General features: G+C 50.5%; 1 protein-coding gene across 7 annotated transcripts in view; it reads right to left on the bottom strand.

Annotated features, from left to right (window-relative positions):
• Positions 1 to 26,699, bottom strand: part of UNC79 (unc-79 subunit of NALCN channel complex) — a 218,308-nt gene that overhangs the window by 19,143 nt on the left and 172,466 nt on the right. For all 7 annotated transcript variants that reach the window (XM_075330270.1, XM_075330274.1, XM_075330271.1 and 4 more), the window contains 12 exons: positions 18,753 to 18,865; positions 18,587 to 18,672; positions 16,918 to 17,091; positions 16,657 to 16,725; positions 16,440 to 16,550; positions 15,438 to 15,542; positions 14,415 to 14,492; positions 5,351 to 5,440; positions 5,088 to 5,263; positions 4,816 to 5,002; positions 4,090 to 4,287; positions 3,010 to 3,087 (listed from right to left, as the gene is read on the bottom strand). In XM_075330270.1, coding sequence (XP_075186385.1) covers positions 3,010 to 3,087; positions 4,090 to 4,287; positions 4,816 to 5,002; positions 5,088 to 5,263; positions 5,351 to 5,440; positions 14,415 to 14,492; positions 15,438 to 15,542; positions 16,440 to 16,550; positions 16,657 to 16,725; positions 16,918 to 17,091; positions 18,587 to 18,672; positions 18,753 to 18,865 — 1,465 coding nt within the window. The remainder of the gene's footprint in view (positions 1 to 3,009; positions 3,088 to 4,089; positions 4,288 to 4,815; positions 5,003 to 5,087; positions 5,264 to 5,350; positions 5,441 to 14,414; positions 14,493 to 15,437; positions 15,543 to 16,439; positions 16,551 to 16,656; positions 16,726 to 16,917; positions 17,092 to 18,586; positions 18,673 to 18,752; positions 18,866 to 26,699) is intronic.

Genomic DNA, 26,699 nt, shown 5'->3' with positions numbered 1-26,699 from the left:
GACCACCACTCCTTCTGCCTTCAGAATGCCCACCGCCTGCAGAAGAGCCTCGGCTCACTCGGGAGGCGGAGATGTTCTGAAGAATCGAGTCGGAGGACGAGAGCTGAACTCTATCCTGTAACCGTGAGACAAAATGTCTCTCACCCAACGGTCTTTTACTTGTGGCAGCCAGGTGTCACAAAAGCGGGAGAGCCTGCCACCGACCGAGGATGCGGTGTGAGGAGGCCGTAAGTCATGAGGAAGCCGCCTTGGTAGCGGCACCTCCGGCGGTCTTTTTAGGGCGTGATTTAGACCGCCATGCGTCGGCGTTCCTCTGATCCTTCTGAGGCCTTTTGGACGAGGAGAATTGTGACCTGCCCGCACCCCGAAAGGACCGAAACCTCGACTGTCCCCTCCTCTGTTGGGGTGTTTTTGGTTTGGCTTGGGGTAAGGATGTTTCCTTTCCCTTGGATTGTTTGATGATTTCATCCAATCTCTCACCAAACAAACGGTCGCCAGAAAATGGCAATCCAGTTAAGCCCTTTTTGGAAGCCGAATCTGCCTTCCATTCCCGCAGCCACAAGGCCCTGCGTATTACCACCGAATTGGCGGCTGCAACCGCCGTACGGGTCGCAGAGTCCAGGACAGCATTAATAGCGTAGGACGCAAATGCCGACGTTTGAGAGGTTATGGACGCCACCTGCGGCGCAGACGTACGTGAGTGCGTCAATTTGCGCCTGACCAGCTGAGATAGCTTGGAGTGCCCATACGGCTGCGAATGCTGGAGCAAAAGACACGCCGATAGCTTCATAGATGGATTTCAACCAGAGCTCCATCTGTCTGTCAGTGGCATCCTTGAGTGAAGCTCCATCTTCCACTGCAACTATGGATCTAGCCGCAAGTCTGGAGATTGGAGGATCCACCTTGGGACACTGAGTCCAGCCCTTGACCACGTCAGGGGGAAAAGGGTAACGTGTATCCTTAAGGCGCTTGGAAAAACGCTTATCTGGATAAGCTCGGTGTTTCTGGACTGCCTCTCTGAAGTCAGAGTGGTCCAGAAACATACTCTTTGTACGCTTGGGAAACCTGAAACGGAATTTCTCCTGCTGAGAAGCCGACTCCTCCACTGGAGGAGCTGAGGGAGAAATATCCAACATTTCATTGATGGACGCAATAAGATCATTCACTATAGCGTCCCCATCAGGAGTATCAAGGTTGAGAGCGGCTTCAGGGTCAGAATCCTGATCAGCTACCTCCGCTTCATCATACAGAGAGTCCTCTCGCTGAGACCCTGAACATTGTGATGATGTCGAGGGAATTTCATAGCGAGCTCGCTTAGTCGGTCTGGGGCTGCGGTCCGTGTCAGAGACCTCACCCTGGGATCCATGAGACACCCCGGGAAGACATTGCTGTTCCAACTGAGGGGAACCAGGAGACAATGATAACACAGTGCCCCTGGCTTGAGATGCCGGCCTGGACTGCAAGGCTTCTAATATCTTAGCCATAGTCTCAGAAAGTCTTTCAGTAAAAACTGCAAACTCCGTCCCTGTCACCTGGACAGTGTTAACAGGTGGTTCTCCCTGGGCCACCCCTAGCAGAGGCTCCGGCTGAGAAAGTGCCACAGGGGCCGAGCATTGCACACAATGAGGGTCAGTGGAACCTGCCGGCAGTATAGCCGTACATGCTGCACAGGCAGCATAGTAAGTCTGTGCCATGGCACCCTTGCTATTTGTGGACGACATGCTGTTGTCTCCTCTGAGCAATACAGGAGGGTAAATAGCCACAAATCAACAGTGCACCCTACAGTGTAAAGTATAGACTATAATCATATAAACTATAAATACACTTCTGCACTAGTGGGGCCAGCACCACAGGTGCTGCTTACCGCCTGCGCAAAGCGGTTGTGTGGTCACCAGAATTCCTGCCTGGGTCTCTTTGAGCTTGTCTCTCCTCTCCAGCGTTAGCAGAGCTGAGAGGAATGGCTGCCAGCATCCTGAGGAGAGGAGGGAGCCGTGGGCGTGACCCAGAAAAGTGCGGGAACTGGTGCCCCACTGTGCAGAGTGAGGGGGGTGGAGTATGCAAAGCATGCTCCAGCCCTCAGTGCTGCCGACCTGTACAGTGTCCCGCCCTTCCCCTGACTGGCAGGGCTGGGGGCGGGAAAAGAATGAGACTAGGCCGCAGAAGCCGGAGACTATAGTTATAAGCGCGGCCGCCGTATAAGCGCGGTCGGCGCGGAAGTCCCCGGCGCACTAACAGTCCCAGCCGCGCCGCAGGCATAACCATGGCAGCGGCGGTCAGTGCGGCAGTCCCCCTACACAAATACACTCAGCGACGCTGAGTGTATAGTGGCACACATGCAGCCAGCGCTGCTGTCCCCGGTGCACTAGCACACCCAGCAATGCTGGAGTGTTGCTGTGCGCAGTCCCCACGGGGACACAGAGTACCTCCAAGTAGCAGGGCCATGTCCCTGAACGATACTCGGCTCCTATCCAGCAGGGTCCTCAGGAGCTGTGGATGGAGCACGGTCTCCTGTGCCTGGAGACCGATGGGATCCCACTTCACCCAGAGCCCTAATTGAGGGATGGGGAAGGAAAGCAGCATGTGGGCTCCAGCCTGCGTACCCGCAATGGATACCTCAACCTTAACAACACCGCCGACAAAAGTGGGGTGAGAAGGGAGCATGCTGGGGGCCCTGTTATGGGCCCTCTTTTCTTCCATCCGACATAGTCAGCAGCTGCTGCTGACTAAGCTGTGGAGCTATGCGTGGATGTCTGACCTCCTTCGCACAAAGCATAAAAACTGATGAGCCCGTAGCAGTACGGGGGGTGTATAGGCTGAAGGGGAGGGGCTTTACACTTTTAGTGTAATACTTTGTGTGGCCTCCGGAGGCATAGCTATACACCCAATTGTCTGGGTCTCCCAATTAGGAGCGACAAAGAAATGCCTCCTCCTCAGCATCCATAGGGAGCATTTCCATATGTGTGCCGCCAGGACAGTCCAGTCTGACAGACAGCAGCCGGGGGGTCTTACCTTTACAAAAACTGTTGAGTTGCATTCCTGCAGCGCTTCCATCAAGCTGATCAAATGTAGGCAGACCATCTCCACCATCTGCAAAGACAGAAAACGTCATATACGATCGTCAGCAACGGTCTAGCAGAAGTCGCCATAACTATTGCTTCCAGCGTGGAAAGTGTAATCTAAGAAGGAAAGGCTCTAGGGCAAAATTGTCAAGGTAGTGATTTTTGGTGAAGACTGCTAATGGAGTCCTCGTTTGGGATATCCAGAGACGGTGCCGTATTAGCTGTATACCAGTGCCGATATATATATGTATCAGACAATGAACACACAGACATGCTCTCCTTGAGCCAGCGTCATCCACTGCCTCGTGTATTCTGATAGATCCAATTATACAGTAAGCATGAATAACCTTGAAGCTAGACAGGGAGTACTTTTACTCCTTAATTTCTCACAGCACATGGCCTGCCTCCCGTACATTCCTTCTGTGTGAACATTACTGATAACACTTTTGCAGCTTCACATTCTGGCTTCATTATCCTTGGTTAACTCCTTCATGGCTTATACAGCTTAGAATTCTATTATGGGTCTATGCGATGGCTACATAGACAGACAGATAATTATGCAATTACATCTACATTTTGATTATTTATATACACAGATATTCTTATTACATTTGAACAAACAAGCTATAGCTCAGGCGACCTCCACAAAATAAAAAGAGCCCCCATTGTACTCCAGAAACGTCAAATCCCCCAAGGCTGCAAAATATCAGCAATTGGTATAGGTAAAAATAGGGGGAGCTGCAGTGGTAATGACCCTCCTGGAAGCATCGAGTCCACAGGCACGTATCTCAGCCTCCCTCCTGGAAGCACTGACTCCGCAGGCACGTATCTCAGCCTCCCTCCTGGCCGAGGAAACATCTCTCTTTCGCCTCCTGTAAATGCCATTCAGAGCTGGACAGAAAGCAGCCCGCTGATATTATCTGCATAATCACATTTGCCGCGTGTAGATCTAATTACTTGAGCTCTACAGGAACGCCAATTACCAGTGATTGACTGGAGCGTGCACCGCAGTCCGGGGGCCCGTACTCACCACTGTATTGTGCGCCATTAGCTGCAGGATGCTGGGAGTGACTCTGCTCCAGAACTCCAGAGCCGTCAGGATGGCCGTAAAGCTGAACTCGTTTTGGTTCTGGACGGTGGGAGCGATGGCTGCCTGCTCGCAGTACACGGTCCACAGCTGGGCAAAGATGAAGGCGTGGAAGAGCGAGCACATGTGCAGCACGGAGGTCTGCGGAGATAAAATACATAGTTATAGGGGCCTGATGAAACCAGCAGTGCGGTGAAACGCGCGTCGAGGTTGGAGCAGGTGCAATCTGCGGTGCTGCATAGGACACATACTCTTTACTGATGGCCACAGGTAATTTGACTCACCATGCTCAGGTGCTCGGTACTCGACACAAGCAAGTTGGATGTTTCCAGTACCGAGTATAATGGAAGTCAATGGGAAAGTCAGATCTCAGATCTCCTATTGACTTCCATTATATTGATACTAAAGTCGTGTCCGTCCGAGCACCCAACCTGCTCGTTTCGAGTACCGATCATGGTAGTGCTCGCTCATCACTAGTTACTATCAAGGAACTGTTCTAGAAAAAAAATATTGGTCCAAGTAATTGGGCAACCCCTTTAAATGATAACTTCACCCACAAAACACTTTCCCTTGCCCTTTAAATCACACTGACTATGGTACATACACCCCTATGCATACAGACTGACCATATATGCAGCCATGACGCTTCTTGCTTCGCTGCTCCCTTACCTTTGATTGCTCAGGAAAGCCAATGAGAATGACGATCAGATGATCGGCCACGTGTGAGCCGGCGTCTAACGGGATTGGCATGCAGGGTGAGGGTGAATTCACGCACACCACGCCATGGGTAAGAGACCCCAAGAGGAGCCATGACAGGAGCCGGATGTGGGAGACACACTCGATGAATTCTTTAGGACTGGAAAGATAAAATAGACAGACGTGGACTTGTATCGTGTAGACAACCTTCCACGTTCCCGTGAATGCTATTCTCCTGTCCTCACCCCTGCTGCATGGCTGATGGCGGATGGTATAACCAGGGCAGATATCGGATCACCGCTTTATTGTCCCGGTGGTTTCCGCGAGTTATTTCCATTGCTGCGATCTGGGCGAGGCCGACCTTGAGATGTCCACCGAACGTGTCCTCGTGTAAAGGCTGTGAGCAGGTCTTCATGTGGCTCTATGGGAGCGAGGAGGGGGGAACTCATCACATGATGCCGGCGGTGGTGTGAGCGCCTCATGGTGGCCTCCAGGGTTTAGGACTTACCTTCAGCTTGGTCAGAGTGTGCATATCTGCAATGAAATCCAAGATCTCCCCTATGTACTGTCTGGTGCACTCCATGGCTGCCGTGCCGCACTGCAAAGAAAACGCCGACGTCAGCGGTGACACCAACCTGACACGCACTCCACATAACCTCAAAGTGACCTTCAAAGTGTCAGAGAGCGTGAGAGGACACGGACGGGCGCAATGTCAGAAAGCGTGAGAGGACACGGACGGGCGCAATGTCAGAAAGCGTGAGAGGACACGGACAGGCACAATGTCAGACAGAGTGAAAGGACACGGACGGGGACAATGTCAGAAAGCGTGAGAGGACACGGACGGGCACAATGTCAGAAAGCGTGAGAGGACAGATGGGCACAATGTCAGAAAGCGTGAGAGGACACGGACAGGCACAATGTCAGAAAGCGTGAGAGGACACGGACGGGCACAATGTCAGAAAGCGTGAGAGGACACGGACGGGCACAATGTCAGAAAGCGTGAGAGGACACGGACGGGCACAATGTCAGAAAGCGTGAGAGGACACGGACGGGCACAATGTCAGAAAGCGTGAGAGGACACGGACGGGCACAATGTCAGAAAGCGTGAGAGGACACGGACGGGCACAATGTCAGAAAGCGTGAGAGGACACGGACAGGCACAATGTCAGAAAGCGTGAGAGGACAGATGGGCACAATGTCAGAAAGCGTGAGAGGACACGGACAGGCACAATGTCAGAAAGCGTGAGAGGACACGGACGGGGACAATGTCAGAAAGCGTGAGAGGACAAGGACGGGGACAATGTCAGAAAGCGTGAGAGGACACGGACGGGCACAATGTCAGAAAGCGTGAGAGGACACGGACGGCACAACGTCAGAAAGCGTGAGAGGACAGACGGGCACAATGTCAGACAGCGTGAGAGGACACGGAAGGGCACAATGTCAGAAAGAGTGACAGGACACGGAAGGGCACAATGTCAGAAAGCGTGAGAGCACATGGACGGGCACAATGTCAGAAAGCGTGAGAGGACACGGACGGGGACAATGTCAGAAAGCGTGAGAGGACACGGACGGGCACAATGTCAGAAAGCGTGAGAGGACACAGACGGGCACAATGTCAGAAAGCGTGAAAGGACACGGACGGGCACAATGTCAGAGAGCGTGAGAGGACACAGACGGGCACAATGTCAGAAAGCGTGAGAGGACACAGACGGGCACAATGTCAGAAAGCGTGAGAGGACACGGACAGGCACAATGTCAGAAAGCGTGAGAGGACACGGACGGGCACAATGTCAGAAAGCGTGAGAGGACACGGACGGGCACAATGTCAGAAAGCGTGAGAGGACACGGACGGGCACAATGTCAGAAAGCGTGAGAGGACACGGACGGGCACAATGTCAGAAAGCGTGAGAGGACACGGACGGGCACAATGTCAGAAAGCGTGAGAGGACACGGACGGGCACAATGTCAGAAAGCGTGAGAGGACACGGACGGGCACAATGTCAGAAAGCGTGAGAGGACACGGACAGGCACAATGTCAGAAAGCGTGAGAGGACACGGACAGGCACAATGTCAGAAAGCGTGAGAGGACAGATGGGCACAATGTCAGAAAGCGTGAGAGGACACGGACAGGCACAATGTCAGAAAGCGTGAGAGGACACGGACGGGGACAATGTCAGAAAGCGTGAGAGGACAAGGACGGGGACAATGTCAGAAAGCGTGAGAGGACACGGACGGGCACAATGTCAGAAAGCGTGAGAGGACACGGACGGCACAACGTCAGAAAGCGTGAGAGGACAGACGGGCACAATGTCAGACAGCGTGAGAGGACACGGAAGGGCACAATGTCAGAAAGAGTGACAGGACACGGAAGGGCACAATGTCAGAAAGCGTGAGAGGACATGGACGGGCACTATGTCAGAAAGCGTGAGAGGACACGGACGGGGACAATGTCAGAAAGCGTGAGAGGACACGGACGGGCACAATGTCAGAAAGCGTGAGAGGACATGGACGGGCACAATGTCAGAAAGCGTGAGAGGACACGGACGGGCACAATGTCAGAAAGCGTGAGAGGACATGGATAGGCACAATGTCAGAAAGCGTGAGAGGACAAGGACGGGCATAACGTCAGAAAGCGTGAGAGGACACGGACGGGCACAATGTCAGAAAGCGTGAGAGGACACGGACGGGCACAATGTCAGAAAGCGTGAGAGGACATGGATAGGCACAATGTCAGAAAGCGTGAGAGGACACGGACAGGCACAACGACAGAAAGCGTGAGAGGACACAGACGGGCACAATGTCAGAGAGCGTGAGAGGACACAGACGGGCACAATGTCAGAAAGCGTGAGAGGACACAGACGGGCACAATGTCAGAAAGCGTGAGAGGACACAGTCGGGCACAATGTCAGAAAGCGTGAGAGGACATGGACGGGCACAATGTCAGAAAGAGTGACAGGACACGGACGGGCACAATGTCAGAAAGCGTGAGAGGACATGGACGGGCACAATGTCAGAAAGAGTGACAGGACACGGAAGGGCACAATGTCAGAAAGAGTGACAGGACACGGAAGGGCACAATGTCAGAAAGAGTGAGAGGACATGGATAGGCACAATGTCAGAAAGCGTGAGAGGACACGGACGGGCACAATGTCAGAAAGCGTGAGAGGACATGGATAGGCACAATGTCAGAAAGCGTGAGAGGACACGGACGGGCACAATGTCAGAAAGCGTGAGAGGACATGGACGGGCACAATGTCAGAAAGCGTGAGAGGACACGGACGGGCACAATGTCAGAAAGCGTGAGAGGACACGGACGGGCACAATGTCAGAAAGCGTGAGAGGACACGGACGGGCACAATGTCAGAAAGTGTGAGAGGACACGGACGGGCACAATGTCAGAAAGCGTGAGAGGACATGGATAGGCACAATGTCAGAAAGCGTGAGACGACACGGACGGGCACAACGTCAGAAAGCGTGAGAGGACACGGACAGGCACAACGTCAGAAAGCGTGAGAGGACAAGGACGGGCACAACGTCAGAAAGAGTGACAGGACACGGACAGGCACAATGTCAGAAAGCGTGAGAGGACACGGACAGGCACAACGTCAGAAAGAGTGACAGGACACGGACGGGCACAACGTCAGAAAGAGTGACAGGACACGGACGGGCACAACGTCAGAAAGCGTGAGAGGACACGGAAGGGCACAATGTCAGAAAGCGTGAGAGGACACGGACAGGCACAATGTCAGAAAGAGTGACAGGACACGGACGGGCACAATGTCAGAAAGCTCCTCTGGGCGCTTGATCCCACAGACATTGAGCTCATAACTTTCTGAGGCCTTTGATCTTTGCACATGAACATTTTCATTGGTTGTGCAAATACTTTATTTGGTTGCCTCAATTTGCAGTTGCTCTTTTGGGTTCAAGTATGGAGCTCTCTGGACACCGGAGTCAGGTTCATCATTATGGGATGTGAGGGTGTAGGGGCATTCCAGGCTTTTCCTCCCCATCTGAGAGCGGCATGATGAAGGGCACAGATTCGGATTCCAGCGATGTGTCGCTTGCTGCCACTATCAGTTCTGTGAATGTTGAGCCCTGTATAACCCCGTCCTCACCACTGATTGGCAGCTTTCTGTGTATACTGTTCATAGGCAGAAAGAAGCCAATCAGTGGAGGGGAGGAGGAGTTATAGAAAGCTGATAAATATGGAGGAATACAGGGCTGCAGGTTTACTAGTTCTCAAGTCATAATCTGCGGCTGAAACACTACAGTAAGCAGCTCAGTAAGTGACACATCGCTGGAATCAGGGGATCTGTCTGCACACTATGCTGCTCTCAGATGGAGGAGTAAAATCCTGGTGACAGATTCCCTATAATTATTGTTGAAGTCTACAGCTCAGATATCAACGTCTCCAGATCAGAGGCGAAGGCTGGAAATACACAATAGCCATCTGTCAGCAATCTCCCGACCCGCCATATACCGCCATATACACGCACGCTCTGCCCATGTGCAGGGGGCTTAATAGGAATAGGCAGAAAAAGCAGCCAGACCGCTCTGTCTTCCAGACTCCCCTGTTACTTTCTTCAGATTCCTCTGTCCTCCCTCCTCCTCTACCCTCCAGACTTGTTTGTCCCCTTCACCAGACTCCTGTCTCCTCTTCCAAACGTGCCCATCTCTTGCTCTATACTCCTCTGTCCCCATCCAGACTCCTCTGTCCCCACCCAGACTCCTCTGTTCTCCTCCTCCAGACTCCTCTGTTCTCCTCCTCCAGACTCCTCTGTCCTCCTCCTCCAGACCCCTCTGTGCTCCTCCTCCAGACCCCTCCGTCCTCCTCCCCCAGACTCCTCTGTACTCCTCCAGTCTCCTCTGTCCTCTTCCTCCAGACTCTTCTGTCCTCCACCTCCAGACCCCTCTGTCCTTGTCCCCTGTCCTCCTCCAGACTCCTCTGTCCTCCTCCTCCAGACTTCTCTGTCCTCCTCCTCCAGACTCCTCTGTCCTCCTCCAGTCTCCTCTGTCCTCTTCCTCCAGACTCTTCTGTCCTCCACCTCCAGACCCCTCTGTCCTTGTCCCCTGTCCTCCTCTAGACCCCTCTGTCCTTGTCCCCTGTCCTCCTCCAGACTCCTCTGTCCTCCTCCTACAGACTCCTCTGTCCTCCTCCTCCAGTCTCCTCTGTCCTCTTCCTCCAGACTCTTCTGTCTTCCTCCTCCAGACTCTTCTGTCCTCCTCCAGACCCCTCTGTCCTTGTCCCCTGTCCTCCTCTAGATCCCTCTGTCCTTGTCCCCTGTCCTCCTCCAGACTCCTCTGTCCTCCTACTCCAGACTCCTCAGTCCTCCTCCTCCAGACTCCTCAGTCCTCCTCCTCCAGACTCCTCAGTCCTCCTCCTCCAGACTCCTCAGTCCTCCTCCTCCAGACTCCTCAGTCCCTTCCTCCAGACTCCTCAGTCCTCCTCCTCCAGACTCCTCAGTCCTCCTTTCTCCAGACTCCTCTGTCCCCTTCCTTCAGACTCCTCTGTCCCCTTCCTCCAGATTCCTCAGTCCTCCTCCTCCAGACTCCTCAGTCCCTCTCCTCCAGACTCCTCAGTCCTCCTCCTCCAGACTCCTCAGTCCTCCTCCTCCAGACTCCTTAGTCCTCCTCCTCCAGACTCCTCAGTCCTCCTCCTCCAGACTCCTCAGTCCCTCTCCTCCAGACTCCTCAGTCCTCCTCCTCCAGACTCCTCAGTCCTCCTCCTCCAGACTCCTTAGTCCTCCTCCTCCAGACTCCTCAGTCCTCCTCCTCCAGACTCCTCAGTCCTCCTCCTCCAGACTCCTCAGTCCTCCTTCCTCCAGACTCCTCTGTCCCCTTCCTCCAGACTCCTCTGTCCCCTTCCTCCAGACTCCTCAGTCCTCCTCCTCCAGACTCCTTAGTCCTCCTCCTCCAGACTCCTCAGTCCTCCTCCTCCAGACTACTCAGTCCCTCTCCTCCAGACTCCTCAGTCCTCCTCCTCCAGATTCCTCAGTCCTCCTTCCTCCAGACTCCTCTGTCCCCTTCCTCCAGACTCCTCTGTCCCCTTCCTCCAGACTCCTCAGTCCTCCTCCTCCAGACTCCTCAGTCCCTCTCCTCCAGACTCCTCAGTCCTCCTCCTCCAGACTCCTCAGTCCTCCTCCTCCAGACTCCCCTAACCCCTTCCTCCAGACTCCTCTGTCCCCTTCCTCCAGACTCCTCTGTCCTCCTCCTCCAGACTCCCCTAACCCCTTCCTTCAGACTCATCTGTCCCCTTCCTCCAGATTCCTCTGTCCTCCTCCTCCAGACTCCCCTAACCCCTTCCTTCAGACTCATCTGTCCCCTTCCTTCAGACTCCTCTGTCCTCCTCCTCCAGACTCCTCAGTCCTCCTCCTCCAGACTCCCCTAACCCCTTCCTTCAGACTCCTCTGTCCCCTTCCTCCAGATTCCTTTGTCCTTCCCCTCCAGACTCCCCTAACCCCTTCCTTCAGACTCCTGTCCCCTTCCTCCAGACTCCTCTGTCCTCCTCCTCCAGACTCCTTTGTCCTTCTCCTCCAGACTCCCCTAACCCCTTCCTTCAGACTCCTCTGTCTTTCTTCTCCAGACTCCGCTAACCCCTTCCTCCTGACTCCTTTGTCCTCCTCCTCCAGACTCCCCTATTCCCTTCCTTCAGTCTCATTTTATTTCATAAATCAATAGCACACATGATAATAAGCAGCTTTGTAATAATCTTATCAGACAAATCTGCTTCTTTCTGCCAGAATTGATCAGTCATTATCAAGATTCTGTATTCGGAGGTAAAATCTGTGTTCAGGGAAGACTTTCCCATCACTGAGAGGAGATGGCAGCTGGTGCTGGTGAGATTTTATGACAATGAGAGGAGCTAGAGGCAGAGCTCCACCCCCTCCGCTATCTACATAGAATCTCATCAGCACCAGCTGCCATCTCTTATCTCAGTGATGGGAAAGTCTTCCCTGAATACAGATTTTACCTCAGAATTGAGAATTTTGATGACTGATCAATTCTGGCAGAAAGAAGCAGATTTGTCTGATAAAATTATTACAAAGCTGCTTATTTTCATGTGCAATATGGATTTATGAAATAAAAATTAAAGTGATGCTTACGCTTTAAAGGGGAGCTGTGATATAGAGGAGGAGCTGAGCAGAAATGATATATAGAATAACCTGTATTTTCTTCATTGCAATCCCTGGTGGTCCAGTGGGAGGTGCTAGTCATGCATGCATACAGGGAAGACTGTCAATCACTCAGTAGGGACCGCCCTCTGGACTTGAATGCATACAAACACCAGGGATTACAATGGATAAAATTAATATTTTCCCATAAAAATGTGCATTAATCTGATTATCCCCTCTGATTCAATAACGTTCTGCGGATCAGATACAAATTACAACATGAAGGGTTCCTTTTAAAATATGCCCAGAGGAACAGTGGAGATCTTCGGACTGAATTTCCCGTTTCTAGCACTCAGGAGGCGTCTATCATTGAACCTCAGAAGTTTGCACTGAATAAGGCCGGTTCCATGACCGGATATAAGGAAGCTCCTGGTGCTAAAGCCCCTATAAAGCCTATATTCTGACTGATGTCCTCAGTGATGTCCGAGAGACGATCAGACCTGATAGAGGGTCTGTCTCTGTTTACAATGAGAGAATCTGACACGAGAGCGCCCCCACCTCATAAATCTGTAGCATTACCCGGCCTCGGACAAGCAGCGCCAGCCTCATAGACTAACACAGCGCGGCACCACCGAGTCTCCCCGACATCCACTTATTGTTTTATCTACTTAATGGAGATTCAATATGTCAAATTTTCATGGTGGAGGGGGAAAGAGGTGCAAAAGACCCGAACATCCTCCGCACATAACCAGAGAAGATACCGGAGAAGACGGCAATGTAAAGCCCATTATATAGACAAATCCATCACCGACTGTATGAAATCTGCACCCAAACACATATACACCTATACTACAGTATTATAGCAGGTATATTCCTGTACATAGAGGCAGTATTATAGTAGTTATATTCTTGTGCATAGGGGCAGTATTATAGTAGTTATATTCTGGTACATAGGGGCAGTATTATAGTAGTTATATTCCTGTACATAGGGGCAGTATTATAGTAGTTATATTCCTGTACATAGGGGCAGTATTATAGTAGTTATATTCTTGTACATAGAGGCAGTATTATAGTAGTTATATTCTTGTACATAGGGGGCAGTATTATAGTAGTTATATTCTTGTACATAGGGGGCAGTATTATAGTAGTTATATTCTTGTACATAGGGGTAGTATTATAGTAGTTATATTCTTGTACATAGGGAGCAGTATTATAGTAGTTATATTCTTGTACATAGGGGCAGTATTATAGTAGTTATATTCTTGTATATAGGGGCAGTATTATAGTAGTTATATTCTTGTACATAGCGGCAGTATTATAGTAGTTATATTCTTGTACATAGGAGAAGTATTATAGTAGTTATATTCTTGTACATAGGAGGCAGTATTATAGTAGTTATATTCTTGTACATAGGGGGCAGTATTATAGTATTTATATTCTTGTATATAGGGAGCAGTATTATAGTAGTTATATTCTTGTACATAGGGGCAGTATTATAGTAGTTATATTCTTGTACATAGGGGCAGTATTATAGTAGTTATATTCTTGTACATAGGAGCAGTATTATAGTAGTTATATTCTTGTACATAAGGGCAGTATTATAGTAGTTATATTCTTGTACATAGGAGCAGTATTATAGTAGTTATATTCTTGTACATAAGGGCAGTATTATTGTGATTGTAAACATTGAAGATGGAGACATTGTCTCATTTAATTGTGGTTCTGATGACAATATTACAATAACTGAGCAGCCATCTGTAAAGGAAGATGGCTGAATATGAGCCTCGCCTGTAGTTCTAGCATTTGGTGGTTGACAACATACAGTAACTGCTTATGAATTTGCTTTTGATATTTTCTGGTGATATCATCTCTTTGCCGATTATGTCCTGACATTACAAAAGCACTGAGTAATTTTTATGAGTAAGAGGGAGAGGAGCAGGAATCCCAACATTGACTTTTTATAATAACATTAGTGTCGTCTGCAGCGATGTACCATAATTAATAGATATGGATTATCTTTCATGTGAAAGCCACAGACATTTTTCACATAGAAGAGCAGTGATGCAGCAGAGGAGGGGTTAATGCAGCTTGTCTCCAGGCAGGATGTACAGTCAGGAGCCAGTCCAGCAAGGAAGAGGTTAACTCCGCATTGACGTCCTGTGATATGATAATGTGGCAGGTTGTCATTGTGCTGAACTGGACCCGACTGTCTCACAGATCTGCAACGTCTGACAGCAAAACAAACACAAGACGGAAGAGGCTCACAGAGGTGCCCGACCCGTCCTGCCCGACTGACAGCGCCGGAGTAATGGAGGGTGGACATGGATAGACAGACAGTGGGCCTTTAAAAAAAAAAAATCTCTATGTATCTTAACAACAGCGCCCCCTGTGGACCAAGCGCAAGACTGTCCTGATGCAGAACATCTTACTTCTATGTCATTATTGCAGATCATCACTCACCGAGGGCAGCGACGCGATCATCTGCTTGTGAATGATCGTCGACTCTGACAACTTCGTTCCAACGTCTGCGCAGATGAACTGACAACGAAACAAGAGTCAATATCAAGACAGAAAAAACTTCAGGAGACGGCACGAGAACAGAGCCACCTAGTGGACAAAAAGCCGGGAAAAATAGCAAAAAGAGAGACGTTTCACTTCACCTCCGTAGAAGCGTCTGGCACCTGGTCTCTGCCCGCGGAGCTCGGCCTCCACGACAGCGGTGGCGGTGTCAAGGGAGGAATTTGGCTGAAGACTGCTAATGGAGTCTTCGTTCGGGATATCCAGAGACGGTGCCGTATTAGCTGTATATCAGTGCCGATATATCAATGTATAACGATATATCAATGTATAAGACAATGAACACAGACATGTTCTCCTTGAGCCAGTGTCATCAACTGAACTCGTGTATTGGAAGACACCCAATTATACAGAAAAGCTACTTCGGCCTTGAAGCTAAACAGGGAGTTCTCCACTCCTTAATTTCTCACAGCATCTTGTAAAACACATCTTTGTTCCTTGCACATTCTGTGTGAACAGTACTGATAAGACTTTGCAGCTTCACATTCTGGCTTCATTATCTTTGATTAACTCCTTCATGACTATACAGCTTAGAATTATATTATGGGTCTATGCGATGGCTACATAGACAGACAGATAATTTTGCAACTACATCTACATTTTGATTATTTATATACACAGATATTCTTATTACATTTGAACAAACAAGCTATAGCTCACGCGACCTCCACAGTGGGTGCACTTTAATTCTCATACGCCTTTTTAAGTAGGTCACATTTGCTTAAAAATGGTCTCATGAGCTCAGATGCAAACACAGATCCTTAACGCCAGCCCTTTAATTTAATGAGAGGGCTCAGCACATAAAAGAGTGTCGGCTGGGGAGAGCCGCTGATGAAATGGCCCATTTAATTCTTGCTGTAATTACCAGCCCCCCACATCCAGCCGGGAGGGGGGAGAATTTCATACCTGCACCAGCAGAAGGAGGTTGGTGTCTGGAAGGGGAGACTTTAATTTCAAGGCTTGCAGCAGGTCCAGGATCACGCTGCGGGTCAGGTAGTACTTGTCCCGTTCCTGCAAAACAAGATAACAATATAAAATGTAGCCCCCCACCCCTCCATGAGATTAGACCTTTCAGGTAGGAGGGGGTTCAGAGGGCTCTGGGCTGATGGTCTGTGGATCAGGGTCCGGCTATTTTTTTTTGCTGAAGCCTAAGGGATATTTCTATAATGACCCACACATGGGGCTCCATTACCTTGTTGCTCTCCAGCAAAGATGGACAGTGAGTGCAATCATACCTGTAACAGGACCGATATAACCGCCAAGATTGGCCATAATGTCCTGCACATTCCCATGGGCGCAGCAGAATCCCTACACAGGCCCTGAATCATTGAGATGAAGCCCCCCTCGCCTGCCCGATTCCGATCAATACCATTGATCAGCTGCTGCATTAACATGATTTCCAATTAGTTAAGCTGGTTGTAAAGGCGCTGACCCCCACAGGTCGCTCATTGATTTCACTTTTTCCTATTTAAACTTATTGCACATCTGGCAATCGCCGCCTCGCTGCCATCTGCACTTAGGCACAAATCCTGAAGATGGACGGAGCTTGTAGACGTGCAGGATGGAAGATGGACGGAGCTTGTAGATGTGCAGGATGGAAGATGGACGGAGAAATACTGAATTAAAGGGGTATTCCACTAGGCATAACGTATCACATTACACCAGAATAGTGTCCGACTGCTGCCAGATACGGGGACTTATGCCCCTTGTTTAAATGGAGTCACTGCTGCTTGATTCATTGACTAGGGGACTCAAAGAGACTGCAGCAATGAAGTCCAATGATGAGACCCCCAGGGATCAGACACTCATCACCTCTCCTTTACATGTGATAAGACCTCCTTCATCCACCCAGGCTTGCTGACTGTTTCCAATAACAGTCAATATGGATAAATGATCAGTGTCACCCACCTTGGTGAATGCTCGGTAGCAGAGCCCACAGAGCTCCACGAGGTACGCCAGTGTGAACAGCCCGTTCTGAATGACGAAGCTCAGCAGCTTGGAGAACGGCTCCAGTAGACTCTGAAATCGGGGACATAATGATTAGCAGGGAACGTTTACATAGGCAATTAATAAATGTCTCTCACTTCTATGTAGACATGAGGCGGGTGAGACGTCCCGCACTTACTCTGGTGGCGTTAGACGTCGGGATCTTCAGAAGACAAATCATTATCCGCAGACTGGAATCTAAGGAACACTGGAAGCAAAGAACAGTCGTGACATTAGTCAGAATCTGAGAAGTCAAAATGATACTGAGAATTTACCCAAAATCCAGGAATCCAGCCATAGAGCACTCTACAAATGACACCCTGCAACAGGCGCCATCTGGGGGCCATAGGTGGTACTGCAACATGCAGCCTAAAGTGTACAGGAAAGAAATTGTCTTTACCTTTAGTGGAAGGACAGAAGGCAATTTTGTGAAAAAGGTTTGGAACTGGTTGCAGATGGTGGTCCACAGATTACTGGGGGAATCCATAGGTAAGGCTTCCATGAACGTGGCAATATTTTCCAAGCACCTCAACATCGTACCACCGGCCGGCAAATTCTTTTTGTTATTCAACCCCTGAAAAGTAAAACAGCTCCGATAGTGATCCTCATTCCGGCTCTGTCCATAACAAGGGGCACAAAGTTTCCAATCTATTATTTCAGCTTTGTCTATTTCTTGGGGAATGTGCACATTACCAACCACACCTTTTGCTTTTTTCCTCTGTAATTGTACTTTTTGGTTCATTAATATTATTATTTATTTACTCTTTTTACTAATAGTTTAGCACCTTCATGTTTTAAACTTAATTTTATTTGGTAATTCTTTCCATTTTATTTTGTATATCTCTATTAATACATTTTATGTTATTTAATTTTTCATATTGTATTCTTTAAATTAATTATTAGTTACGATTTATTTTATATGTCAATTATTCAGTGTTTTCACCAATTTTGCATTTTTTTTTTAAATTAGAACATTCTCTTTACATTTTAGTTTTGGATTTATTTCTATAAAAACTTGCATGTAATAATCTTCAGTCACATAAAAGATTTTAGGTTTTCACTTGTAATTTCTAATTTATTTTTGCATTATTGTATATGTGTTTTACACATATTAAATTGGCGATATGTCCAGAGTGGGGGTAATATTATTAAAAAAAACCCTGCACTTGCCTCTTGGATGTGAGCCACATCTCTGCATTCAATCGGTGTCGACAATCAACCTCTGGTCTCAAGGAGTCACGTGACCGCCGATTAACTGCAGCGGTTATGTGAATGCCCCTAAGAATGTGGACGACCCCCAGCTCCCCCCAAGTCCAGAAGAGGACACCAAAGTGAAAGCAGGGAAGCGGTGTCAAAGTATAGGATTTTTTTCATTATTATTATCCCAATTTGCGACCATTGGCAATAAATAATGTAGAGGAAAAACATATATAAATATATATATATATATATATATATATATATATATATATACACACACACACATATATATATATATAAACACACACACACACACACACACACATATATATATGTATATATAATTTATGTATATTTATTTTATTTCTATTTAATCCCCAGGATTGTTGGGGGCTGGCGTTCCCCCACCTGTTGGGGGCCGACGTTCTCCCACCTGTTGGGGGCTGGGCTTCTCCCATCTGTTGGGGGCCGGGCTTCTCCCACCTGTTGGGGGCTGGGCTTCTCCCACCTGTTGGGGGCTGGGCTTCTCCCACCTGTTGGGGGCTGGGCTTCTCCCACCTGTTGGGGGCCGGGCTTCTCCCACCTGTTGGGGGCCGGGCTTCTCCCACCTGTTGGGGGCCGGGCTTCTCCCACCTGTTGGGGGCTGGGCTTCTCCCACCTGTTGGGGGCTGGGCTTCTCCCACCTGTTGGGGGCTGGGCTTCTCCCACCTGTTGGGGGCTGGGCTTCTCCCACCTGTTGGGGGCCGGGCTTCTCCCACTTGTTGGGGGCCGGGCTTCTCCCACCTGTTGGGGGCCGGGCTTCTCCCACCTGTTGGGGGCTGGGCTTCTCCCACCTGTTGGGGGCCGGCATTCTCCCGCCTGTTTCTTACCTCCAGCAATTGGCTCAAAGCAGCAAAAGAGCTGAGTTCACTGAAGTCCATTAAAGATGCGGCCAATGTGCGCAGGAAGCTGCCATCTGTAGAGCAGAGAATTGGTAAGTGGCCGGGGAGTGTCGCGATAATCACAATATAGACTGAATGCGCTGCAATACCTCACCTTTGATATTGCTCTGGAACAGCTGGGAGAAGATGCCGTTAGGAGCCAACTGGTGGAAAACGCAGCGCAGGAACTGTTTGGCCACCCCCGCCACGTTCCCCGGGATCATCATACTGGGGAGAAGAAGGGAATTTTGTTTACTTACCGTAAATTCCTTTTCTTCTAGCTCCAATTGGGAGACCCAGACAATTGGGTGTATAGCTATGCCTCCGGAGGCCACACAAAGTATTACACTAAAAGTGTAAAGCCCCTCCCCTTCAGCCTATACACCCCCCGTGCTGCCAGGGGCTCATCAGTTTTGGTGCAAAAGCCCGAAGGAGGAAAAAATTATAAACTGGTTTAAAGTAAATTCAATCCGAAGGAATATCGGAGAACTGAAACCATTTAACATGAACAACATGTGTATACAAAAAACAGGGGCGGGTGCTGGGTCTCCCAATTGGAGCTAGAAGAAAAGGAATTTACGGTAAGTAAACAAAATTCCCTTCTTCTTTGTCGCTCCTTATTGGGAGACCCAGACAATTGGGACGTCCAAAAGCAGTCCCTGGGTGGGTAAATAATACCTCATAATAGAGCCGTAACGGCTCCGTCCTACAGGTGGGCAACTGCCGCATGAAGGACTCGCCTACCTAGGCTGGCATCTGCCGAAGCATAGGTATGCACCTGATAGTGTTTCGTGAAAGTGTGCAGGCTCGACCAGGTAGCTGCCTGACACACCTGCTGAGCCGTAGCCTGGTGTCGCAAGGCCCAGGACGCTTTTCCAATCCGGATTGAAGAAAGGACAGAAAAGTGGGCAAGGCAAATGGCCAGGGAGAAAACCCCTGAGCAGAGCACCACGACAGGAATATTTTCCACGTCCTGTGGTAGATCTTGGCGGACGTTGGTTTCCTAGCCTGTCTCATAGTGGCAATGACCTCTTGAGATAATCCTGAAGACGCTAGGATCCAGGACTCAATGGCCACACAGTCAGGTTGAGGGCCGCAGAATTCAGATGGAAAAACGGCCCTTGAGACAGCAAATCTGGTCGGTCTGGCAGGGCCCACGGTTGGCCGACCATGAGATGCCACAGATCCGGGTACCACGACCTCCTCGGCCAGTCTGGAGCGACGAGGATGACGCGGCGGCAGTCGGCCCTGATCTTGCGTAACACTCTGGGCAACAGTGCCAGAGGAGGAAACACATAAGGAAGCCGAAACTGCGACCAATCCTGAACTAAGGCGTCTGCCGCCAGAGCTCTGTGATCTTGAGATTGAGCCATGAAAGTTGGGACCTTGTTGTTGTGCCGTGACGCCATTAGGTCGACGTCCGGCATCCCCCAGCGGCAACAGATCTCCTGAAACACGTCCGGGTGAAGGGACCATTCCCCTGCGTCCATGCCCTGGCGACTGAGAAAGTCTGCTTCCCAGTTTTCTACGCCCGGGATGTGAACTGCGGATATGGTGGATGCTGTGGCTTCCACCCACAGCAGAATCCGCCGGACTTCCTGGAAGGCTTGCCGACTGCGTGTCCCACCTTGGTGGTTGATGTAAGCCACCGCTGTGGAGTTGTCCGACTGAATTCGGATCTGCTTGCCTTCCAGCCACTGCTGGAACGCTTTTAGGGCAAGATACACTGCCCTGATCTCCAGAACATTGATCTGAAGTGAGGACTCTTGCTGAGTCCACGTACCCTGAGCCCTGTGGTGGAGAAAAACTGCTCCCCACCCTGACAGGCTCGCGTCCGTCGTGACCACCGCCCAGGATGGGGGTAGGAAGGATTTCCCCTTCGAAAATGAGGTGGGAAGAAGCCACCACCAAAGGGAAGCTTTGGTTGCCTGAGAGAGGGAGACGTTCCTGTCTAGGGACGTCGGCATCCTGTCCCACTTGCGTAGAATGTCCCATTGAAGTGGACGCAGGTGAAACTGCGCGAAAGGGACTGCTTCCATTGCTGCCACCATCTTCCCCAGGAAGTGCATGAGGCGCCTCAAGGGGTGTGACCGACCTTGAAGGAGAGATTGCACCCCTGTCTGTAGTGAACGCTGTTTGTCCAGCGGAAGCTTCACTATCGCTGGAAGAGTATGAAACTCCATGCCAAGATATGTCAGCGATTGGACCGATGTCAGATTTGACTTTGGAAAATTGATGATCCACCCGAAACTCTGGAGAATCTCCAGAGTAACGTTGAGGCTGTGTTGGCATGCCTCTTGAGAGGGTGCCTTGACCAGCAGATCGTCTAAGTAAGGTATCACTGAGTGACCCTGAGAGTGGAGGACCGCAACTACTGTAGCCATGACCTTGGTGAAAACCCTTGGGGCTGTCGCCAGGCCGAACTGCAGTGCCGCGAACTGAAGGTGTTCGTCTCCTATGGCGAAGCGCAAGAAGCGCTGATGCTCTGGAGCAATTGGTACGTGGAGATAAGCATCCTTGATATCGATCGATGCTAGGAAATCTCCTTGGGACATTGAGGCGATGACGGAGCGGAGGGATTCCATCCGGAACCGCCTGGTCCTTACGTGTTTGTTGAGCAGTTTTAGGTCCAAAACAGGACGGAAGGACCCGTCCTTCTTTGCAACCACAAACAGGTTGGAGTAGAAACCGTGACCCTGTTGCTGAAGAGGAACCGGGACCACCACTCCTTCTGCCTTCAGAATGCCCACCGCCTGTAGAAGAGCCTCGGCTCGCTCGGGAGGCGGAGATGTTCTGAAGAATCGAGTCGGAGGACGAGAGCTGAACTCTATCCTGTAACCGTGAGACAAAATGTCTCTCACCCAACGGTCTTTTACTTGTGGCAGCCAGGCGTCGCAAAAGCGGGAGAGCCTGCCACCGACCGAGGATGCGGTGTGAGGAGGCCGTAAGTCATGAGGAAGCCGCCTTAGTAGCGGCACCTCCGGCGGTCTTTTTAGGGCGTGATTTAGATCGCCATGCGTCGGAGTTCCTCTGATCCTTCTGCGGCCTTTTGGACGAGGAGAATTGGGACCTGCCCGCACTCCGAAAGGACCGAAACCTTGACTGTCCCCTCCTCTGTTGGGGTGTTTTTGGTTTGGCCTGGGGTAAGGATGTTTCCTTTCCCTTGGATTGTTTGATGATTTCATCCAATCTCTCACCAAACAAACGGTCGCCAGAAAATGGCAATCCAGTTAAGCACTTTTTGGAAGCCGAATCTGCCTTCCATTCCCGCAGCCACAAGGCCCTGCGTATTGCCACCGAATTGTCGGCTGCAACCGCCGTACGGCTCGCAGAGTCCAGGACAGCATTAATAGCGTAGGACGCAAATGCCGACGTTTGAGAGGTTATGGACGCCACCTGCGGCGCAGACGTACGTGTGAGTGCGTCAATTTGCGCCTGACCAGCTGAGATAGCTTGGAGTGCCCATACGGCTGCGAATGCTGGAGCAAAAGACGCGCCGATAGCTTCATAGATGGATTTCAACCAGAGCTCCATCTGTCTGTCAGTGGCATCCTTGAGTGAAGCTCCATCTTCCACTGCAACTATGGATCTAGCCGCCAGTCTGGAGATTGGAGGATCCACCTTGGGACACTGAGTCCAGCCCTTGACCACGTCAGGGGGGAAAGGGTAACGTGTATCCTTAAGGCGCTTGGAAAAACGCTTATCTGGACAAGCTCGGTGTTTCTGGACTGCCTCTCTGAAGTCAGAGTGGTCCAGAAACATACTCTTTGTACGCTTTGGAAACCGGAAAGGAATTTCTCCTGCTGAGAGGCTGACTCCTCCACTGGAGGAGCTGAGGGAGAAATATCCAACATTTCATTGATGGACGCAATAAGATCATTCACTATGGCGTCCCCATCAGGAGTATCAAGGTTGAGAGCGGCTTCAGGATCAGAATCCTGATCAGCTACCTCCGCTTCATCATACAGAGAGTCCTCTCGCTGAGACCCTGAACATTGTGATGATGTCGAGGGGATATCATAGCGAGCTCGCTTAATCGGTCTGGGGCTGCGGTCCGTGTCAGAGACCTCACCCTGGGATCCATGAGACACCCCGGGAGGACATTGCTGTTCCAACTGAGGGGGTCCAGGGGGCAATGATTCCACAGTGTCCCTGGCTTGAGATGCCGGCCTGGACTGCAAGGCTTCTAATATCTTAGCCATAGTCTCAGAAAGTCTTTCAGTAAAAACTGCAAACTCCGTCCCTGTCACCTGGACAGTGTTAACAGGTGGTTCCCCCTGGGCCCCCCTTAGCAGAGGCTCCGGCTGAGAGAGTGCCACAGGGGCCGAGCATTGCACACAATGAGGGTCAGTGGAACCTGCCGGCAGTATAGCCGTACATGCTGCACAGGCAGCATAGTAAGTCTGTCCCTTGCTATTTGTGGACGACATGCTGTTGTCTCCTCTGAGCAATACAGGAGGGTATATAGACAAAAATCAACAGTGCACCATACAGTGTAAAGTATAGTCTATAATCATATAATCTATAAGTACACTTCTGCACCAGTGGGGCCAGCACCACAGGTGCTGCTTACCGCCTGCGCAAAGCGTTTGTGTGGGCACCAGAAATCCTGCCTGGGTCTCCCTGAGCTTGTCTCTCCTCTCCAGCGTTAGCAGAGCTGAGAGGAATGGCTGCCGGCGTCCTGAGGAGAGGAGGGAGCCGTGGGCGTGACCCAGAAAAGTGCGGGAACTGGTGCCCCACTGTGCAGAGTGAGGGGGGTGGAGTATGCAAAGCATGCTCCAGCCCTCAGTGCTGCCGTCCTGTACAGCGTCCCGCCCTTCCCCTGATTGGCAGGGCTGGGGGCGGGAAGAAAACGAGACTAGGCCGCAAAAGCCGGGGACTCAAGTTATAAGCGCGGCCGCCGTATAAGCGCGGTCGGCGCGGAAGTCCCCGGCGCACTAACAGTCCCAGCCGCGCCGCAGTGATAACCATGGCAGCGGCGGTCAGCACGGCAGTCCCCCTACACGAACACACTCAGCGACGCTGAAGTGTGTAATGGCACAAACGCAGTCAGCGCTGCTGTCCCCGGTGCACTAGCACACCCAGCAATGCTGGAGTGTTGCTGTGCGCGGTCCCCACGGGGACACAGAGTACCTCAAAGTAGCAGGGCCATGTCCCTGAACGATACTCGGCTCCTATCCAGCATGGTCCTCAGGAGCTGTGGATGGAGCACGGTCTCCTGTGCCTGGAGACCGAAAGGATCCCACTTCACCCAGAGCCCTAATTGAGGGATGGGGAAGGAAAGCAGCATGTGGGCTCCAGCCTCCGTACCCGCAATGGATACCTCAACCTTAACAACACTGCCGACAAGAGTGGGGTGAGAAGGGAGCATGCTGGGGGCCCTGTTATGGGCCCTCTTTTCTTCCATCCGACATAGTCAGCAGCTGCTGCTGACTAAGCTGTGGAGCTATGCGTGCATGTCTGACCTCCTTCGCACAAAGTATAAAAACTGATGAGCCCGTGGCAGCACGGGGGGTGTATAGGCTGAAGGGGAGGGGCTTTACACTTTTAGTGTAATACTTTGTGTGGCCTCCGGAGGCATAGCTATACACCCAATTGTCTGGGTCTCCCAATAAGGAGCGACAAAGAAAGTAGAAAGTAGAGAGGGATCCATTAAAATCTGTGCACTGTTTACCTTCTAAAGCCTCAGTGTTGCACCCATCAGTGATTTCGAGCTTGTACCCCAGAGTTTGTAACCCTTTAGTTGGTCATTTTCTGAACTCCTCTCAGCTGATTTATGACCACAGACTGCATCGAAGTTGAATGTGTGGGGAAACAATTCCCCTTTAAGTGTTTTTTATTTGATCCTTTGATATGAAATAACAGGAATTAATTGCAGATAATTAGGAGCGGAGCACAAGTGTCCTCTCCTGTCACTGACGTAATCATGGGAATGAATTACGGCTGGATTTCAGGCTCCGCGGTGTCACCAGGGTTAGAGGTCGCTTCATTGTCTCGGCCACCAGTGACTTTCACAACTACAAATCTTTCTTGTGACTTAATTAAAAGGATGAAATCGTTGTTCTCATTAGTGTGAAACTCTACCGGGTGCCATTAATTAACGTTGTGTCGTATGATGTCACTCGCAGATGGCAGCGCGGTAACGGAAGATTTATTAAAGGAGAACACTTCTGGAAAAGGAGTCACACATCGGAAGAAAAGAAAGTAACAGGATAGAAGCTTGGCTTTAGTTCTACACTATTAAGTTACATGAGGATTTCTCCTCCAATCACATCCAAAGCCGATTCCAGAAGCCAGAAATGCATCATGGGAGATGAGAAGACACTTGTACAGTCAGACGTCAGGCTCCAATTTCCAACAGTGGGGAAGATCTAAAATAGGTCACATGTCTGACAGCAGAGGGGGAGGTAGAACAGGTCACATGTCTGAGAGCGGAGGGGGAGGTAAAACAGGTCACATGTCTGAGTGAGGGTGGAGCGAAAACAGGTCACGTGTCTGACAGCAGAGGGGGAGGTAAAACAGGTCACATGTCTGACAGCAGAGGGGGATGTAAAACAGGTCACATGTCTGACAGCAGAGGGGGATGTAAAACAGGTCACATGTCTGAATGAGGGTGGAGCGAAAACAGGTCACATGTCTGACAGTGGGAGTGGAGCGAAAACAGGTCACATGTCTGATGGTGGGGGAGGAGCTAAAACAGGTCAGAGGTCTGACAACAGGGGTGGAGCGAAAACAGATCACATGTCTGACAGAGGAGGGGGAGGTAATACAGGTCACATGTCTGACAGTGGGCGAGAAGCGAAAACAGGTCACATGTCTGACAGCGGGGGCGGAACTAAAACAGGTCACATGTCTGACAGCGGGGCGGAACTAAAACAGGTCACATGTCTGACAGTGGGCGAGAAGCGAAAACAGGTCACATGTCTGACAGCAGGGCGGAACTAAAACAGGTCACATGTCTGACAGCCGGGCAGAACTAAAACAGGTCACATGTCTGACAGCGGGGGCGGAACTAAAACAGGTCACATGTCTGACAGCAGGGCAGAACTAAAACAGGTCACATGTCTGACAGCAGGGCGGAACTAAAACAGGTCACATGTCTGACAGCCGGGCGGAACTAAAACAGGTCACATGTCTGACAGCAGGGCGGAACTAAAACAGGTCATATGTCTGACAGCCGGGCGGAACTAAAACAGGTCACATGTCTAACAGCAGGGCGGAACTAAAACAGGTCACATGTCTGACAGCAGGCCGGAACTAAAACAGGTCACATGTCTGACAGCAGGGCGGAACTAAAACAGGTCACATGTCTGACAGCAGGGCAGAACTAAAACAGGTCACATGTCTAACAGCAGGGAGGAACTAAAACAGGTCACATGTCTAACAGCAGGGCGGAACTAAAACAGGTCACATGTCTGACAGCCGGGCGGAACTAAAACAGGTCACATGTCTGACAGCAGGGCGGAACTAAAACAGGTCACATGTCTAACAGCAGGGCGGAACTAAAACAGGTCACATGTCTAACAGCAGGGCGGAACTAAAACAGGTCACATGTCTGACAGCAGGGCGGAACTAAAACAGGTCACATGTCTGACAGCCGGGCAGAACTAAAACAGGTCACATGTCTAACAGCAGGGCGGAACTAAAACAGGTCACATGTCTGACAGCAGGGCGGAACTAAAACAGGTCACATGTCTGACAGCGGGGCGGAACTAAAACAGGACACATGTCTGACAGCAGGGCGGAACTAAAACAGGTCACATGTCTGACAGCAGGGCGGAACTAAAACAGGTCACATGTCTGACAGCGGGGCGGAACTAAAACAGGTCATATGTCTGACAGCAGGGCGGAACTAAAACAGGTCACATGTCTGACAGCGGGGCGGAACTAAAACAGGTCATATGTCTGACAGCAGGGCGGAACTAAAACAGGTCACATGTCTGACAGCCGGGCAGAACTAAAACAGGTCATATGTCTGACAGCAGGGCGGAACTAAAACAGGTCACATGTCTGACAGCCGGGCGGAACTAAAACAGGTCATATGTCTGACAACAGGGCGGAA

The sequence above is a fragment of the Anomaloglossus baeobatrachus genome, chromosome 12 (assembly GCF_048569485.1).
Source record: "Anomaloglossus baeobatrachus isolate aAnoBae1 chromosome 12, aAnoBae1.hap1, whole genome shotgun sequence".
Taxonomy (NCBI): Eukaryota; Metazoa; Chordata; class Amphibia; order Anura; family Aromobatidae; genus Anomaloglossus; species Anomaloglossus baeobatrachus.
This window is presented reverse-complemented; position numbering and strand designations above follow the sequence as displayed.